The sequence below is a fragment of the Delphinus delphis genome, chromosome 1 (assembly GCF_949987515.2).
Source record: "Delphinus delphis chromosome 1, mDelDel1.2, whole genome shotgun sequence".
NCBI lineage: Eukaryota > Metazoa > Chordata > Mammalia > Artiodactyla > Delphinidae > Delphinus > Delphinus delphis.
In genome coordinates, this window is record NC_082683.1 from 2,351,354 (window position 1) to 2,369,720 (window position 18,367).

At 55.7% G+C, this 18,367-nt stretch overlaps 1 protein-coding gene across 1 annotated transcript; it reads right to left on the minus strand.

Moving 5' to 3' along the window:
- Positions 1–1,105: 1,105 nt before the first annotated feature.
- Positions 1,106–11,554, minus strand: C1H1orf174 (chromosome 1 C1orf174 homolog). The gene is made up of 4 exons (XM_060013325.1): positions 11,439–11,554; positions 5,163–5,273; positions 3,917–4,405; positions 1,106–3,465 (listed from the first exon to the last, which is right to left on the minus strand). The coding sequence occupies exons 1-4, from the start codon at positions 11,451–11,453 to the stop codon at positions 3,352–3,354; spliced, it is 729 nt and encodes a 242-aa protein (XP_059869308.1). The 5' UTR covers positions 11,454–11,554; the 3' UTR covers positions 1,106–3,351.
- Positions 11,555–18,367: the final 6,813 nt, after the last annotated feature.

Consider the following 18,367-nt stretch of genomic DNA (forward strand, 5'->3'; position numbering starts at 1 on the left):
CGGCCATGCCCAGTGTGACACGGGTGTGTATCACACGTACGTGCCGGTCATGCAGAGACCGTCACTGCGTGTGAAGAGCAGGAAACCTGGGGGGTGGGGTGGGGTGACTGGGTCACAAAGGACTAATTTTCTAAATCATGCATTTTATAATACTTGAAGTTTTTGAAATGAGCATTTATTTCATAATTTTTTTAAATTTACTTTTTAAAGTCACATTTTATAATACTTGAATTTTTACACGTACTGTATAATCACAAAAGCAATAAAGATTTTTTAAAAATAGACACGTCAAAAAAGTTTGCCCTCATTGAGAATGATGAAAATGAGGAAAAAAATGAGTCAATGACTTTTAAGAAGCTGACCCAAATCATTCTATCTTCGTCACTGAAATATACACACATTTTAGAAGGTGCCAGTTCAGTGTGGGACTTGAAAAGTGCTGTTTCAGTTCATGGCACTGATCTAGTGTGCTGGGAAGTGGGCACGTGGGATAGGCTGGACGCCCCGGAGCGTGGTGGGTCCCATCTGTGCAGTAAGGAGGCCGGACCAGGCCCAGTGGCCCCCACCCCGTCCCTCCAGCTCCGCGGCTGCGTGCCCAGGGCAGGGCTGCCTGCTCTCTGCTGCTGGAGTGCGCCTGTTACAACCTCTTCATGACATGTTTCTGGAGGGCAACTCAGCAGAGTTGTCATAAGGACCCCTTCCTTCCCCCGCCCCCGGCCTCTGGTTGCACAGGGCTGCCCGGGCACCAGGCCTCCCCAAGAGCTGACTGGTCAGGGCTTCTGCTGCCCACATCGTGCCGCCTCGGTGTGACTGCCAGGAGAGTGTCCGGAAGCTTGTGCCGGTCTCTCCTGGCCTTGGCCCCGTGCACTTTTTCTCTCTGCTAATTTTAATCGGGGTGACCAAGATTAAAATTGAATTGCTTTCCCGAGTCCTGTGAGCTCTGAGAACTGTCGTGCCTGAGGCCGGTCCTAGGTCCCCTGCACAGACGTGCGCAAGGAAGCGGGGTGAGCGGTCAATGGCAGTCGACAGAGTCACAGGAATGTTCGCAGGACGCACCCCACACCCCTCCTGCTCTGGCACCGGTAGGTCATTTTGTGGATTTACGTAGGAAGTGTTTCTAAAAATCTGCATGTGTCACAGGGCCTGGCCTGTGGGTTGGGTGTTCATTTTAGATGCTGGCGGAACACATCCTCAGAGTATTCCCAATTAGAGCAACTTTAACACGCGTTTTAATATGCTTTTTGAAACTTTATTTCGTCCCCCGGGCCTGATCTGCATTCCATCTGTCTTGCTCACGTCACGCCGGGCTGGCCTCACGACGCGTTTTCTTTGCACTGTCCTTGCACGCGAGAGCACAGAACGGGTTCCCCAGATGCGCCGCCCTGGTCCCAGCCGCCTCTTTACAGGGACACCTGGTGTTTTCTTTTGGTAATGTCTCACTCTCGGGAGTAACCATCAGGGACATGGACTTGCCCACCCTGGCCACCTTCAACACCCAGCAGGTTCCACTGGGCGCGTTCCCTGCACTCAACGTGATCCTCCAGTTGCCACTGGAAACCAGAGCTGCGACTCAGTGGAGCCAGCTGGCGCCGGGGAGGCGGGTGGGCGGGACGATGGCCCACCACACTGTCCGTCATCAGTTAGAAAAAGGCCTGGAACACGTGGGGAGCTTCCTGCGGTTTAGCTCAGCAACCTGGGCGGCTGGGGAGGAACCGCTCCAGGCTCCACGCGGACCGCAAGCCAGCGGGGCTCAGGCATCCAGGAGTGAGGTTTACATTTCGCATTTTGGTGGGAACATGCCGACGTGTCTGTCCTGCAGGTGGGCTGTGATTCAGGTTGATGCTTCTCCCGGGAGCCAGTGTAGGGGAAAGACAAAATCCCCTGAAATCTGATGCAGCTCGACCCCCACGAATCCGAGTGCCGTGATTAACAGTCATTCCTGCAGAATCTCAGGTTGTAAATTACTCTCCCTGGATGCTGCCAAAAGGCCTTAGAAGCAACATCGTCACGTTATTAAAGTAGTTTGTTGACCAATAAATCACAGAATGACTCAGAGCAGGGGAAGGTCACAGCTGCTGATGGGACAACGACCACACTGAATCAGAGGGACTGTGGGGACATGTGTGGGGACAGGCGCTTCCCGGCGGCACTCTGGGTCCATCAAGGACAGTGGCCAACCTTACAGGGCAATTCAACTATATTTTGCCCCCAAGTGATGTTATGTGAGAAACTTCCGTTGTTCACAGGACATTTGAGAGGGAGGGAAGTCTAACGGCTGTCGTAACTAAACCAGAAGTGTTTGCTAGCGCAGCAACAGTAGGGCCGCCGCTCACTCGTGAAAATCCAGCACGGCCCTCCGGAACTGCAGGCAGCTCTCCTCCTGTGCCTGTCACCCAGGGACCAGGCTCCCTCTTGGACGCTCTCCTAGTCACCAGCCTTGGTGTCCTCTGCCAGCAGCTGGCGACAGGAAGGGGCAGCAGACAAGCAGGCCCGCATTCCTCTCCGGAGCCCACTGGCAAGAATGTGTCACCAGGCGCTCCTTGAGACAGGGGGCGTGGCAGTGCAGCTCCGGCAGGGCAGCTGCACCAGGTAACACTGCACCAGGGAGAAGAGCACGGCTTCGCTGGATGGTTGCTCCCCACACCACACAGGGCGAGGAATGTGCCGAACACCTACCGTCTCAGAAATCCCACAGCCTCAAGAGGAGGAGCCGTGTCCCTTCCAGCTCACAGCCCTGCGCTCTCAGCTCTTGGCGCTGGTTAACAGGTTCGCACGTGTTAAGACAGGACAGGATCTATTTTCTCCACTTGGCTGTCCAGCGTTTTAGAAAGGAATACAGCTCTAGGGACATAAGCCTTCTTTAAAAATATTTTCAAAATATATTTTATTTCTTTTCCATATGGATTTTGCTGAATGTCCAAGGTACACATGAGCTTCATATACAGAAATAAAGAAGAGTTCTTTAAGAACTGGGATTGAATCAGTCACAAGAATGATCAAATTGATTATGGAAAATAAACTTGCACGTTATCAAAGCTAAGCTTAAGAGTCTCCTTTACAGAGATCTCTCGTTTACGAGAGAAGTTAGCTGGAGCCACCCCGTGGGTACAGATGGGAGAAAACGCATCACTGCGGAAACAGCTGTGCACGCAGAGGTCTTTTAGTCCACGTGTGCCAGTCTCCCCGCGGGTACGTGGCGTTCTGTGCTGCTGACCTGTGTGGGTCAGTTCTGAATTCTGATTAGAAGCATGGACTCTTGGAGATAGGTTTGGTATAAATCTCTAATGTGCTGAGCTGGGAAGCAGTCAACGGTACTGAACGTGCAGAGGATCAGTGTGTGCGTCTCCCCCTCTATGTTTCTGCGCCGTCGGCATCGTCGTCATCGTCGTCTTTGGCTCTGAAATGCATTTTCCTGAATTCGCGTCTGCTCATCGAAGGGCAGGATGACGATGCTGGCGGGAGGTCCTTGGAGGGAAGAGAACACCTGCTTCAGGCACGGGTTGCCCAGCACGAGCACCCGTCTCCAGGCTCTGGTCCCCCCCATCATGGGAGCGTGCTCCCCACCAGCGTGATGGAGGGAGAGAGGAAAGACTCTGGGTTAAAAGCAAAAGCAAGCCCGGCAAATGCAGGGGAACTGCCCAGAGGGCCGCAAACCACGGCCATGACTTCACACCCCACAGCAGGGTCCAGACTCATGTCGGCCAGCCCGCCCACACCCGCGCTCGCTATGGCAATGGTTCTCAGCTCCGTGCGGGGGATGCCCCACACCAGCAGCCGTTCTGCTCTCTCCTCCCGGGTTAGAGCTCTTACTGTGTGTGATCTGCACCGGGTGGCACTCAACGTGTGAACTGGGGCCGTGACCAGGCGTGCGGTCTGCTGGGGGCTGCCTGCCCAGGGGAGAGGCCACAGGCCTTACCTGCATGAGCTCGACGTTTCCGAAGAAGCGGCTCACTGGCATTGGCTGGTTGCTGTCGTCGTCGAGAAGGACGCTGTTGTCCATCTGCAGTGGAGGCGTGTGGCTCTGCTCCAGGTCCGCCGCCGCCCCGTCCCTCTCGGGGCAGCCACTGTCGGAGTCTCCTCCCGCAGGGGCCCCGCATCTCGGCGGGGGCGGCCTGTCCTCAGTCTCTACCGGGCAGGCGTCACTCATGGCTCCACAGTGCCCCTGGGGGAGTCCTGCGGTCCCCTGAGGAGCGGAGCCACTGGCTTCCTTTCCCGGAAGCCTGGCCCTGTCCTCGGCCGATGCCAGAGGCTCGCGTTGACCCGGGGTCTCGGGGGTCGCTGTGGGCGCAGCAGTGCCGTCACTCTGGGGGATGGGTTTCTGGAATTCTGACTTCACAAGATGACCTTTGTCGTACTTGAACTTCTTGGACGTGCGCCTGTCGGTGGCTTTTTGTGATGAGGAAGGCTGTCAGGAGAGAAAAGGCAAGGGAAGACCAGACACGCTGAAGGTTACGAAGCGGATGGCAAACAGTTAACAAGCCTCAACGCCAGGGGCGGGCAGTCCTGCTCACAGCAAGCGACGTCACCGCTGGAGCCACAACTTACAGGACAGGGTCCTTTCATTGTCTGCCGCCAAAGGGGCGGAGTCCAGACTGACGCTGTCCCCCGAGGGGCGCCCTGACATGTAAAATGATGACCCCAGACCCAGCTTCCATTCGTTTCTGCTGGGCTGTGAGCTCTGATGAGGCAGGACTCTCTGTTCCATGGCAGGAGCGGGCGCTCAACAGGACTGTGAACTTGACTCAGCGCAGCTCTAACAAGCGGCGCTCCAGGAGGAAAACCAGGCCAGTTGCTGCTGTGAAGCCAGGTCTAGCCAGACCGCCGGGCTGCGGCTCAAGGGAGCAGCTCTGGAAACGGACCACCGGGTCACCATGGCTGCATGCCCCTGGCTGGACACAGAGTCCCCTGCCTCCCCACCTGCCCTTTGGGGTGAGCAGCATGGCCTGTGCCAGCATCGCTCAGGCTGCCCAGCAGAGGCCGCTGAGCCCACAGCTCTCGGTGGGTGGGGAGCACGTGCACCGAGGGTGGGGCCTCCTCTGATGGCGACAGCGCCGTGACCTCCCCTCTGGTCTGTTCGCCACACTCAAGACTTTCTAACGTGACATGTTTCGTGGAGAGGTGGACACTCGGTCCAGTCCTGTCTCCGAGGGGCTGAGGCTCACCTGACATGCCGTCCGGGCAGACGTGGCGACGTGGGCTTCCTGGGCCGAGGCCGATGTGGCCAAGCAGCTCCGGGCTCGGAGGCGCGCCGAGGACCGCACTCCACCTGCCAGCTGGGCCAGACCAGAGGCTGGTCAGAGACCCCGAAGATGGCCCCTCCCACCCCCCTGTTTTTATCGACCATGGAAGGACAGACACCGTGGCCTCTTTTTTTTTTTTTTTTCCCGGCTGTGCCGTGTGGCTTGTGGGATCTTAGTTCCCCAACCAGGGGTTGAACCCAGGCCCACACAGTGACAGCGCCGAGTCCCAGCCACTGCACCACCAGGGGCTCCCCTGATACCGTGGCCTGAATGGCGCATCTGCACAAAGCTGGGTGGAAGGTGCTGACCCCCATTTCCATGATCCGGGAAGCTCGCATACTCTGTCCCCACCTCCCACGTTTTTAGAACCTCCATTTGTGAGTGAATAGATGTTCAGTTGACTTTGGGTGTTTAGAATAAGCAGCCTGTATCCTTGCTCAGAAGGTTCTTGATAAAAGGTGAAAAAGCAAAAGCCCCCCCCCCCCCCGCCCCGCAAACCCTCTCTTTGAAATCACAGGGGAGCCAGGCCTAATCCCATCAGCTTAAAGGAGCTCTTGCTGCCTTCGACAGGCCGCAACACACAAACCGCCCGCCGCCATCTCACTTGGAATGCAAAGGAAAGTCTTCTAGTGACAAGAAAGGAATTAAAACAATGAAACTGACAATCATTTTATTTAGGAATAATTTTAGGTTTTCAGAAAAGCAGCAGAGATGGGAAGGGAGTTCCTGCCCGTGCCTCCCTCATCTTGCCGGCAGCCAACAACCTGGTGCATCTGTCAAAACTAAGTTCAGCACTGACGCGACAATTCATGAACTGGGGCTTCATTTGCATTTCACCTGCCTCTCCACTGACTGCTCTCTCTGTTCCGGAATGGGGACCACAGACACTTAGAAAATAACACATAAAAGCGCAAGTGAGAACTTGAAAGTAAGAGAGTTGGGGGATAGTGAGGAGGGCGTAGCGGAGGGCAAGCTTGACAGCGCTGTCCCAGCGGCCGAGACCTGGGGGCTGAGGACGGGGCGGGATGGGGGGCAGCATGCCCAGAAGTGGAGAAAAGAGATCAGAAAGCACACAAGCTGGTTTACAAATCTGCACAGCAGCATCTCATCCAGAGGCCCCTGGAGGAGGGCAGGCCACCGAGGCTCCGAGGCACGTGACCGCTTGCGGAGGGCATTTAAAGGGAAGGGGAAGGCAGCTTCCACAGCGAGAACAGGCAGGACGCGCTGATGTGGACGCCCCGGGGCTGGGCTTTGCTCAAAGAGCCCAGGCAGCAGTGTGGCGCTCATACCCAAGGAACTAAGCCTAAGAGGTTACAGAACATCTCCTGCGGGGACGGCACCGCGCCACCCAGTCTCCCTGGAGCGCTAGCGCTGCGTAGTCGGGAACAGACATTCTTAGCCCCAGAAAGTCGCTGACTATCCTCTCCTTCCGTTATAGTCCGATGCCGGCTCGTGCCAGGCTCCCTCAGGGGGGACCGGCGCTCGTGACAGCGGCCACCATCCCTGAGTGTCAACACACAGGCGCTGTGCTCGTGCCGGGCAGCACCCCACTGCAGATGGGGCCTCGGGAGAGGACCCTGCCGAGGTCACACACAGTGATGTCTGGCTTCAGAGCCCCTCCCCCTGCTCTGTCACCAGAGCCACCCGCAGGAAAGCCTTGGCTGCTTGCAGAGGGACCGAGCAGAGAAGCTGCCGTCCGGCTCTGGGGCTGCGTGCCGTGCAGGCCCTCTGCTGGCAGCAGGGCACTTCTAGATGCTTTGCACCACAGCTCCTCGGGGGGGCCTGTCACCCCTCAGCCTTCTGGGCCCCTCTGCAGAGGTGAAGTCGGTGAGGGTCTGGCTGAGACCCAGGAGCTGTGGTTACAGGCACCTGAGCCGGCCATCTGCCATCCGCACCAGATTTGCGAGAGTCAACTCCAGTGGCATTCTGGCTTTAGTTTAATCGTGGGTAAAACTACCTCTAAGGCCCTTGCTCCAAAATGTCAAGGATCAATTACATTTTTTTCTAACTTGGAGAACCGTTGCTCTTCAGTTAGGCAAACTGGTTGCTTCCACGTAAACAACTCCTAAATGAAAAAGCCCCCATCACTGAGGACTTCCTCCTTCCAAGCAGACTAGTTAAAGACTAAAAGGGCTGGAAGAGATCAACAAAACAGCAAGAGGTGCTCCACTAACCCTCCCCCAGTGCAACTGGTGAAGAGTATTAAAAACAACCATTTAAAGCCTTTGCAAATGGTCCTATAAGCAAAGAGCAAAATGAAGAAACAGTTACTCTGGTGTCCCAACTCCAAGCGGCCAAGGTCAGCACACAGGACCCCCTCCCCCCCCGCCCCCCAGGCAGAGGGCTTTCTTCCCAGGGGGGCAGGATGGCAGCACTTCTCATTCTGCCCTCGCCCCACCTGCTGTGAGGCCAAGTCTCCAGCACACGCTTGAGAGGAGGGGCTGCCTTCTGCCGAGGCCCCACTCATGGAACAGAGGTTCCTGCCTGGGCAGGGCACTAAGGAGACTGGGGCCCCATCACCCTCGCCCCTCCTAGCGAGGCAGTGGTTCCAAGGCCAGGAGAGGCAAGTCCAGGGGATCTCAGGCTGCTGCCCCCCCTTCCCTCCCCTGAGCACTTAGCTCTGAGAGCAGGGGTGTCACACAGAGAAGCCTGTCACTGTCCCCAGCTGGGGAGCCCTGGCTCAGATTCTGCCTGGAGAAGAGGCAGGCATCAAAACAAAGGGCTCTTAATCTCTTCCACCTTCATTTACGACAGAGTGTGGAGAAGGTAATGCCTAAGGGGTCCTCAAGAACAGTGGAAGCTGTGATGAAAGGCAGATGGGAGAAAAATCAAGATAAAGTGTAGGCGTATAGTCTTCAGGAGACAGCCAGGGGAAAACACAGCAGGAGGATCCCTCCTGGGGTCAGAACAAACATCAAACACTGATCTTAGAAACTATTCCTTCAAAGAAGCCAGAAAGTGATTGGATACCTTTGTAGAAAATTTATACTCCAGGTCATCGCTGAAAACGACTGGGCGATCAGCTGGCAACTAGCGGAGCTTAAAAGCTGGGTGTGGGGACTTCCCTGGTGGCGCAGTGGTTAAGAATCCACCTGCCAATGCAGGGGACGTGGGTTTGAGTCCGGGAATATCCCACGTGCCGCGGAGCAACTAAGTCCGTGTGCCACAGGTACTGAGCCTGCGCTCTAGAGCCCGCAAGTCACAACTACTGAGCCTGCGAGCCACAACTACTGAAGCCCATGTACCTAGAGCCTGTGCTCCGCAACGAGAAGCCACCGCAATGAGAAGCCCGCGCACCGCAAAGAAGAGTAGCACCCGCTCGCCGCAACTAGAGAAAGCCTGCGCACAGCAACGAAGACCCAACGCAGCCAAAAAAAAAAAGAAAGAGCTGGGTGTGGTCAGAGAAAGAGGAAGACAGCCCCCCTGAAACTAGTGAGACCCAGGTGACTGTGGGCACACCCAACACTGCCCCTGAGGAGCATCATCACAGCTTCAGCTGTGGGAAGGGAAACAGACTCTACCAGAATCCCCATCACCAAACAAATAAAAAGGACATTAACAGTAAAAAGCCTCAGGGTGGGGGTGGGAGACCAGTACCTAGAGCTGCTACAATATGTTATCTAACATGTCCAGTTTTCAAAAAATCATGAAACATGCAAAGAAACAGGAAAGCAGACCCACACACTAGAATAAAAGCAACAGAGACTCCCTGTGAGAGATCAGATGTTGGATTTATCAGAAAAGGACTTCAAAATAGCCATTATAAATGTGTTCAAGAACTAAGAGAGACCATGATCAAAGAAAGATTTGATGACATCACATCAAATAGAGATTATCAATAATAAGATAGAAATTATAAAAAAGAACCAAATGGGAATTCAGGAGTTGAAAATTACAATAGCTGAAGTAAAAAATTCACTGGCAGGGGTGGGGGTGTGCTCAAGAGTAGATATGAACTGGCAGAAGAAGGAATAAGTGAGCTTGAAGATAGATTGCTAGATTACACAAGCTGAAAAACAGAGAGAAATAAGAACGGAGAAGAATGAAGAGCGCCCCAGAGACATGGTGGAGACTATTAAGTGCAGCAACATACGTGTAATGGGAGTACCAGCAAGAAAGGAGGGAGAGAGGGGCAGAAAAAATATTTGAAGAAATAATGGCTGAAAACTTCCCAAATTTATTGAAAAACAACAATGTACAAACCAGCAATCTCTGTTTCTCTTTTTTTTTCTTTCTGGCTGCGCCGTGCGGCATGTGGGATTAGTTCCCCAACCACGGATTGAACCCACGCCCCCTATAGTGGAAGCATGGAACCCTAACCACTGGACCGCCAGGAAATTCCCCAAACCCAGCAATCTCAAAGAACTGAACTTCAAGTAGGATAACTGCAAAGAGATCTATAAGCAGATGCAACACTGTTTAAGTGCTGAAAGTCAAAGACAAGGGGAAAGTCTCGGAAGCAGCAAGAGGAAAATGACTCCTTAGGACAAGGGAGCCCAACAAATAAACTGTTGATTTAGCAGAAGCAGTGGGCGCCAGACCACAGCGGGTACATTCAAACAGACTCAAAGTTCTCAGACAAAAAACTGTCAACCAAGAATACTATATCAGCAAAACCATCCTTCAAAAGTGAAGGCAAAATAGACACTTCCAGATAAACAAAAACTGAGAGCACTTGTTGCTGCAGACTCCTCTTACAAGAAATACTAGAGGAAGTTCTTTGGGTTGGAAGCAGGTGACCCCAGACGATAATTCAGATCCACAGAAAGGGCTTCCCTGGTGGCGCAGTGGTTGAGAGTCCACCTGCCGATGCAGGGGACGCGGGTTCGTGCCCCGGTCCGGGAAGATCCCACATGCCGCGGAGCGGCTGGGCCCGTGAGCCGTGGCCGCTGAGCCTGCGCGTCCGGAGCCTGTGCTCCGCAACGGGAGAGGCCACATCAGTGAGAGGCCCGCGTACCGCAGAAAAAAAAAAAAAAAAAAAAACCAAAAAAACAAATCCACAGAAAAAAGGGCACCAGTGAAGGTAATTACGTCCTCACGGAGACAGTTTACGTGCATATTATTTCCTTCCCTAAGGTGATTTAAAAGACAGTTGCATACAGTAACACGTATGCAAATGTAGGCAGGAATGCCCATAACAGCACAAAGGAGATGCGTGGCATCAAGGCTGTACTGGGCTAAGGAAATGACCACGGCTGGTAAAGTAATCATGACAGTGTACTATCGGGTTTGTAACATTAAACATTTACCACCACCAGAAAAGTGCGTTAAGGGAACAGTGTGCGTTAAGGGAACAGAGCTACATAGGGGTAACATTTGTGTATCTCTCTGGAACTAAGCTAGTTCAATCTGAAACGAATTCTGCTAAATTACAATGTACACGGTAAGACCTAGAGCAACCCCTGGGGGAAAAAACTAAAGGTTTAAAAAAAAATCAATAAAACCCTACATTAGAACCAAACAGAAGTGTGAGAAAAACAAAAAGTAAAATGACACGCGAACCCAACTAAGTCACTGACGCGCTAAACGATCCCTCAAAAGGCAGAGACGTCAGGCTGGGAGAGCGCAACCACGTGGGTTTTCAGGAGACACACTTTCGGGTCAAAGGTACCCCAGGCGCCGCTCCCACCCCCCGGAGGGCCCCCTCCCCAGGCAGGGGCGCATCCTGTCCCGGGCCCTCGCCCTGGTTCACACCGCCCGCCGGCTACCAGTGCGCCCCTCCATCCTCTCCACCCTCCGGGGTGTACCCGTCGTCATGTGCCCGCACTTGGGCTGGCTGACCCCGGGCTCGGGTGCCGGCAGCAGAGGCACGCGAACCCCGGGCTGGGCAGCGTCAGGGCACCAGGGGTCCGGACCAGCTCCGGAGAGAGAGCGCCCCCACCCCAGGACCTGATCTGGGAGCCCCCTTCCCAGGGGCGTGGCCTTGGAGCGTCCCTAGCCCGGGGGCGTGGTATGGGGGGGGGGTGCCCTTCCAAGGGCGTGGCCTGGGAGACCCCCTTCCCGCAGACGAGGTCGGAAAAGGGGGGGTCCGCTTCCAAAGGCGTGACCTGGGAGCTCCCTCCCGGGGGTCGAGAGCCAGGCAGAGATCCCCCACCTCCGCCCGAGGCGTACCGTGGCTCCCCTTCAGCTCCCAGAAAGTTGGCGACGGCACCCCCCACTGCGCCCGGCGCAGCTCCCGCCCGGCCTCCGGCCCCTCACCTTCCGGCTCCTCATGAGTGTGAGCGGCGCGTTGCCGCCCTCAGCCCCGCCGCCAAGCCCCAGCACCGGGCCTAACACTCTCCAGCAGAGAAACGACCCGGCCGCCCTCGGCTCGCGCCGCGGCGTCTGACGTCACCAGAATACCGGCCAATCACAGCCAGGCGTCTCCAGGCATGTGACCCAACAAAGTCGGTGTTTTACGTAGCTGGCGGGTCTCACGGCAGTGTTGTGAGGATAATCTCCCTTGCGGGCTCTCCGGCCGCCATTTTTGAGCGGGGCGGAGGCCATACTTATGAGGGTCGCCTCCCTTGGTGTCTCTGCGGCCGCCATGTTTAAGAGGGTCGGTGGCCATAGTTTAGAGGGGCTTCTCCCTTGAAGGCTCTGCGACCGCCATGTTTAAGCGGGGCGGCGGCCATGTTTATGAGGGGCCCCTCCCTTGACGGCTCTGCGGCCGCCACGTTTAAGCGGGGCGGCGGCCATGTTCGTGAGGGGCCTCCTTTGGAGTCCCCGGCCACGCGCGTGGAGGCTGGCTGCGAGGGCCTGCGCGGCGGTGTCTTCCACCCCGGTCCGGCAGGCGATTTTCCCGGGCCCCGGCCTTGGCTTCTGGGCCCCGGGAGCGATGCTGGAGTCCCTGGAGGTGGTCGCGCGAGGTCGTTCACCGCCCTGGCCGCACTGCCCACCGATGCAGTGCTGGGTGGGCCGGGCCCGGGGCTGCACGGCGAACCCGGCCCGCGTGGGAAGGGACGGCGGCGTCTCCCGCCGCGAGCCCCGGGGGCGGCCGCCCTCGGGTGGATCCCCCGCGCTGGCCCGCACCTCGTCTCAGGCACGTGCGTCGGCGCCCCGGGACCGAGGTCCACGGACGAGGCTAAAGCCCTCCCGGTGCTCGCGGCTCCGGGCCCGGGGCCGCAGGGCCCTTTCGGGCCGGGGGACACCAGCCTCCGAGCCCGCTGTGGCCCTCCTCCCGGAACCGCCCACTTTCTCATCAGGGATGCAGGGACCACGCGCTCTTCACAAATAAACGACAGTGCTGTTTCCTTTTGTTATTACTTTTTTTTTTTTTAACAGATGAGAACATTTAAATCAGGCAGTTTTGTCAATTACGTTTTAAAATTAAAGTATAAAGGTTGAAATGTGTACCGCTCGAGGGTCTCTCCGCGCGTGGTTCCCTGGCAGAGGCGTGATTCACCGTCTCTTCCAAAGGCTTCATGGTCTCTGCCCTGACGGAATGACTCCCTCGAGGCCTGGAAATACAGTCGATGCCTCTTTTCAGTGCATAAAAAATGTGGGCCCTTCAGGATCCCGCCAGAGCGCTATGCAGACTCTCCTCTCTAGACACGCGTCCTTAGGTAATTAGGGCTGCACGTGGGGTTTTGCTTTTGGCAGTGCGTGAAGACACGTGCAGTCCTAGGGTACACACGCACACACGGACACGTGCACACGCACTGCACACAACTGCACACACCCGTGCACGTGCATACATGTGCATGCACAGGCAAACACCAGCACAAGCTCACCTACCTGGCTATCCTATCCGTCTTCCTTCCCAGTCCCATGCTTTTCACCGGGTTGTTCCCCATGGTACACACCTAAGGGAAAAGACAAATGTGGGCTGGCAGGAAATCCTTTTGAAGGGGAAACTAACATAATCACTGTCAGCTGTTAGGACAAAAGCAAAGTGATATGGGTGTTAAATACCTAACCTGTCCCATTTTCGCTGAAGTCGGTTTCACAATGAGCTGGGTTCAGTGATTTTAGACTCCTTAAGAGCTCTGAGTTCTCAGTTCTCATTAACTAGGGGCTGATCGCCACAAGCCGGTTTTGGGCTCCATGGTGGTTTATGGTTAATGTCAACTGAGACACACACCGCACTGCTTGAGCGTGTCCGACTGTGGCCGGATCATCTCAGTGTTATCCCGAGTTTAACGTCCCAAAGGAGCTCTTGATCTCTTGTCATAGATATGCTCTGCTCCCCGCTCACTGCTCCCCTGCCTCCAGTTTACATAGGCGGTATTTCCAGCTGCGCAGCTGCTCCGGCCTGGCCCCCGGGGCCAGCCTTGACAGCCAGGGCACACTCACGGCCCATGTCCCATCAGCCACCATCCCTGGTCCGCCTTCCTCTCTTGCCAGTTCTGCCCTTGGCAGTCAGGGTGGTCATTGATCAGTGACCCACCCCACTGCTAACGGTCTTCAGCGCTTCCTCACCGCTTCTAGGATGGAGAGCGACAGTCCTAATACGACCTGCACGCCCAGCACAGTGCCTGGCACAGTGGCTACTCAATGAATGATGGTCGAATGAATGCTCAGAAAGCCCTGTGAGGTTGCCCACCGCTGCCCCTCGTCCGGACTCATCTGGCCCTGCCACCCCCTCCCCTCACCCTCTGCTGTGCTCCCCGCTCCCCTCTCAGCCCCCACCCTGCATGCACTATTCCCTCCGCCTGGAAAACCTGCCCCCCAGCCCCCTACCCATTTTGCCTGGCTAGTTCATTCTACAAATCTCAATGCAGCTTCAATTTCATGTCCCGGTTGGGGGGCAGTGCATTACCAGATGTTCTCCCCAAACCCCAAATTCAGCCTGTCAATTGTTTTTTAGCATCCTGTACTCTTCCCCCAGGGCGTGGAGCCAGCTGGCTCTCCTATCCCCTCTCTCCTGGAGCACTGCAAGGCATCCCTTCACTCACTCACTCCATGTGTCTGCTGAGCTGTCATGGCCGTGCTGAGCTGGGCCTGGGGTCCCAGTGGTGGTGGGCTCATGCCAGTCCTGCCTTTTTAGTGGTTTAGCCCCACAGGGGGATGGGCGTTGCTGGAATAATCACACGAGGATCAATCCATCTGCATTGGTGGTAAGAGCCACAGGGGAGAAGCCGCAGCACCCGGGGTGTCAGACCCACTCAGGGGAATCAGATAAGGCTCCTTGGACAGTGGAAGTGGATCAGAAGTCACCTCTTCTCTCCAGGACCCAAGCCCCTTTCAGGCTCCCCAGGAGGAAGCAGGCAGGAGCCCCTGCCTGGGCAGAAGTTCGCCCCTCCTGACGCAGCGGGAGGTCCTGCCCTGGTGGAGCAGGCATGCTTGGATTCTCCGCTCTGCACACCTCCCAAGCTGCCGTGTCGGGACGCGATCCATCCTGGAGGGCACACAGAGGACATGGAACCAGAATCATGCCTCTGCACATCCCTCTGGGTTCCTCGGCGCCCTTTGTCTCTCGTTTTCTTCCTGAACGGCTGTACTCCCTACCCTTCCGGGGTTAGGGGCCCAGAGAGAGGCGTCCCCATGATGGCAGGACATTGGTTCTCATTGCCGGTTGGCCCCCCACGTGGATTGAAAGCTCCCTGAAGGCAGGGACTGTGTTCTGCTCAGAACCCCGTCCCAGAACCCAGCCAAGTGTCTGGGACATGCAGGCGGGGGCTCGGGAAGCACTGATTGAAAGAAGGATGGTGATGATGACACACAGGAAGAAACTGAAGATGGAAGATCCTGAGGAAACTTTGTATTCCTCAGAATGCAAAGGTTTCCTTCGTAGCTCACCTCTCCTGCCTGACTCGGCTGGGTAGTCACAACCCTACAGCCGTGCAGCTGTCGAATTCCTCTCATGAGTCAATCCCACGCAAATTTGCCAAGGTCCTAGCAGGAGCCAGGCATCTTCAGGACCCAGAGGTCGACAAGGACGTGCAGGCTCAGAGCCTTGTAGGACACACAAGAGGCGCACAGAGCTCCTGCGACCCAGAGAAAGTGCAAAGAAGTTCCAAGGGGACACTGGTGTTGAGCAGGAGACAGTCTCTGTGGAGGGAGGTTGGTCAGGGAAGGCTTTCTGGAGGAGGTGGTGCTGGCCTTGGGCTTTAAACATATGTGAAGTGTCAACACCGAGGCGGGGCCGCCCTTCGCAGAATCTCACCAGTGGTTAAACATCAGTGCAGTTTCCGTAGGCTGCTTTGCAGGCTAATCAAATAATCTGTGACATTAAAACATTTGAGAACAATAGGGCATTTTCTGCTTCAAATCTCCTACAGCCTGCTGGGAAGAGGGGCCAACTGTGGGTCTATTAGACAGGCTCATGTTTCAGCAGATTCACGATCAGCAGCAAGACCTGTGTGAGGGTGCTCTCCTCAAGCGCACGGCAGTTCCTTCCTCCTCTTTGCCTCCCTGGCAGGAGACTTGGAGGTGGTCTCATTCAGAATTTCTTGATCTTGTTTTTCCTGGTTCACTTGGCTTTCCATTCTGGGCTTCTGTCTTTTTTTTTTTTTTTCGGTATGCGGGCCACTCACTGTTGTGGCCTTTCCCGTTGCGGAGCACAGGCTCCAGACACGCAGCCTCAACGGCCATGGCTCACGGGCCCAGCCGCTCCGTGGCACGTGGGATCTTCCCAGACCGGGGCATGAACCCGTGTCCTCTGCATCGACAGGTGGACTCTCAACCGCTGCGCCACCAGGGAAGCCCTGGGCTTCTGTCTTTTATGTGCAATTAATCGTGTGTGTGTGTTCTAAAAAATCTAACTGTGCTTCTGTTTTTATTGATAGCGACTCTGAATTGTTTTGGGCAGCAGTCAGGATGTAAATGTATGCGAAGCAACATCCTCATAAAGCCTTCACGTTCCGCTGACATCGGACAGGTAGAAATTCACCAGAATCAGCCAGGAATGGTCTCCCGACGCCTTCTGGCTGTACTGTAACTGTCATCATTCTCCATTCGTTTCATTCATCAAACATTTACAGAGCTCTCTGTGTGCACTGCGCTTCATCACTGTAAGAAATATTGCAGCCACATCACACAACTCGGCTGACAGCTGGAAGGGGGGCTCCCTCAAAGGAGGGTCTTGGGATCTGGGGGACCCACAGATGTTTACTCGAAGCCAATGGAGAAATAGTGCCAGGCAGTTGAACTTTGGGAACTGCCGTGGTCCCCGTTTGCCCTGAAAACACAAGGAACACACCCTGCTTGGGTATTCAGGGAAGCCCAATCAGAATGGAACGTTCAGGACATCATCCTGGCCTAGAAGCTCTGAGTGGTTGGCAGTGTTGGGACAAAGCTACTCCCTGGGTAGGGACATCGCCGTGATCGTGTCCTTTGAATGAAAACCCAGGGATTTGCAGAGCCTGGAAAAGGCTACGTTTCCAGCGAGATGGAGAAAACGCCATTTTAGGAGGACCTTTGGGCTGGCAGCAAGAAAGACCCAAAGAAGAAAAGCTCTATTCCGAGAGCTCCTGGGCCCCGGGCTGGTGGAAATTGGCTTGTGATCCTATTAACGTGGAGTGAGGCTCAGACCGTGAAGCGAAGGTGTAAATTAGTCTCTCGCAGCAGATTTACTTCTGCCTCACTCACAAGCGCTGGCGTCTTCCGTGGCCCTCTCGGCTCCTTTGGCTAAAAGTCCGTGACACGTTATGGACAGCCGCCAAAGGCGTGTATTTGCCCGTAAATGTGGCGTCGTTAACTCGGTGCTTTCTCCCTCTGAGGCCGTGTGATGGCCCGCGGGCTGAGCGTGGGGACTATACCCTCTTCAGGCTCTGAGTTGCGGGCATCGCCTGCATCCGAGCCCAAGCATCACGGGACCCTGCCACCCCCATGGGGGGAAGGCCACCCGGGAGAGACGGACGTCACCGTTGGATGCAGAGTCAATCAGCGCTGGGAACAATTGACCTCGAGTCTAGGTCCATCCCTCCTGGGGCCTTGCGGGGCTAATCACCAGATCCCAGATCCATTGAGTTTCACCTGGGCTGCAGAGACGTTCCAAGGTGCTGCCCTCCTCCCCCGCTGTCAAGAAAGGTGATGAAGGCCCTCTGGGGTGGGGGGCGGGCAGCAAGGCGGTGGGAGGGCTGATGTGGCAGACGGGAAGCACAGGAGGATGGCAGTGCCCGCCCGCCCGCCCGCCCGGGAGATCACAATACACTTAGCCTTCCTTCCAGACACCTTTCAACCACCTGAAAGACTTGAAAGCCATGAGTACGCAGTTTTGCTCTCAGAGATGGGGGACAGGGAGATTTTGCACCAGCAGCATTTACTTGGAAACAAGGCAAGGTCGGTGGACCCCTGTCTGTTTCCCCGTCCCAATATGGCAGGCGGCTGGCTCAGAGAGGGCGAAAGGTACTCGATAGGGGAGGTGGTTAATTCACAAAAACAAAACCTGCGGGAGTCCACAGGTGAGCCGGGATCCTAAGGGATGCTGGAAGGGCCCCTACCCCACATCGGTGAGTGAGGTCTGCCCTGATCCGCCAGCACAGGCAGCAGAATGACAAAACGGCCGGCCTCTGCCGGCGGTGGCTGGCTTTTCTGCCCGCAGGAATCCCCGTGTCCTTGAAGGGCATCTGCCTCCTTGCATCCCCACACTGGCATCCCCGTCACGCTGCTTCCTAAGAATGCAGAATAGGCTCAGGCCAGTGCGTTTTGAGGCAGCTAAACGCTGGGTAAGTGTCGCCGCACGCAGATTCAAGTGGCACAGCCAGGGTTACCTGTGGTCCCTTCCCAGCAGCTAACAGATGTGAGCTAATGGCGTGGATGTCCTTGCTCTCAGGGGGTGCCTCGCCAGGGCTGTCTGGCTGCCTGGTTGTCTGTGGCCTCACCTGTCTCGCTCAGGTGTGGGCTCCCCGCTGCCTTGCTCCAGCCTTCTTTTCAGTCTGGGCACAAAACGGGAAGCAGAACCTGCTTTGTTATCTGGTCTCCACACACATCTCTCAGTTTGTGGGGTGTTGGCTCGTGGACAGCGGGCAGCTCACAAGGTTTGTGCCTTCTTGAGGCTTTCATGACCGAGCCATCTGGAAATCTTGGACAGTTTCAAGCTAATGCAGTTGGCATGAGCTTAGAGGTGAAAAGGTGGGGATGATCTTTTCCATTGGATTTGCCAGTCCCAGGATCTCCGACTCCAGTATTCTGGAAGACAGATTTATACCAGAGCAGGGGCTGGGAGCTGATACTCATCCTCTCCCTCTCTCTTACACACACAC

What these genes read in the sequence shown, in the direction of transcription:
- C1H1orf174 (XM_060013325.1), bottom strand. An exon ending in CTGCCCGGACGGCATGTCAG is followed by an intron (nt 4,406 to 5,162) that starts GTGAGCCTCAGC and finishes CTCTCCTGACAG; the next exon opens with CCTTCCTCATCACAAAAAGC. An exon ending in GAAACGTCGAGCTCATGCAG is followed by an intron (nt 3,466 to 3,916) that starts GTAAGGCCTGTG and finishes CTTCCCTCCAAG; the next exon opens with GACCTCCCGCCAGCATCGTC.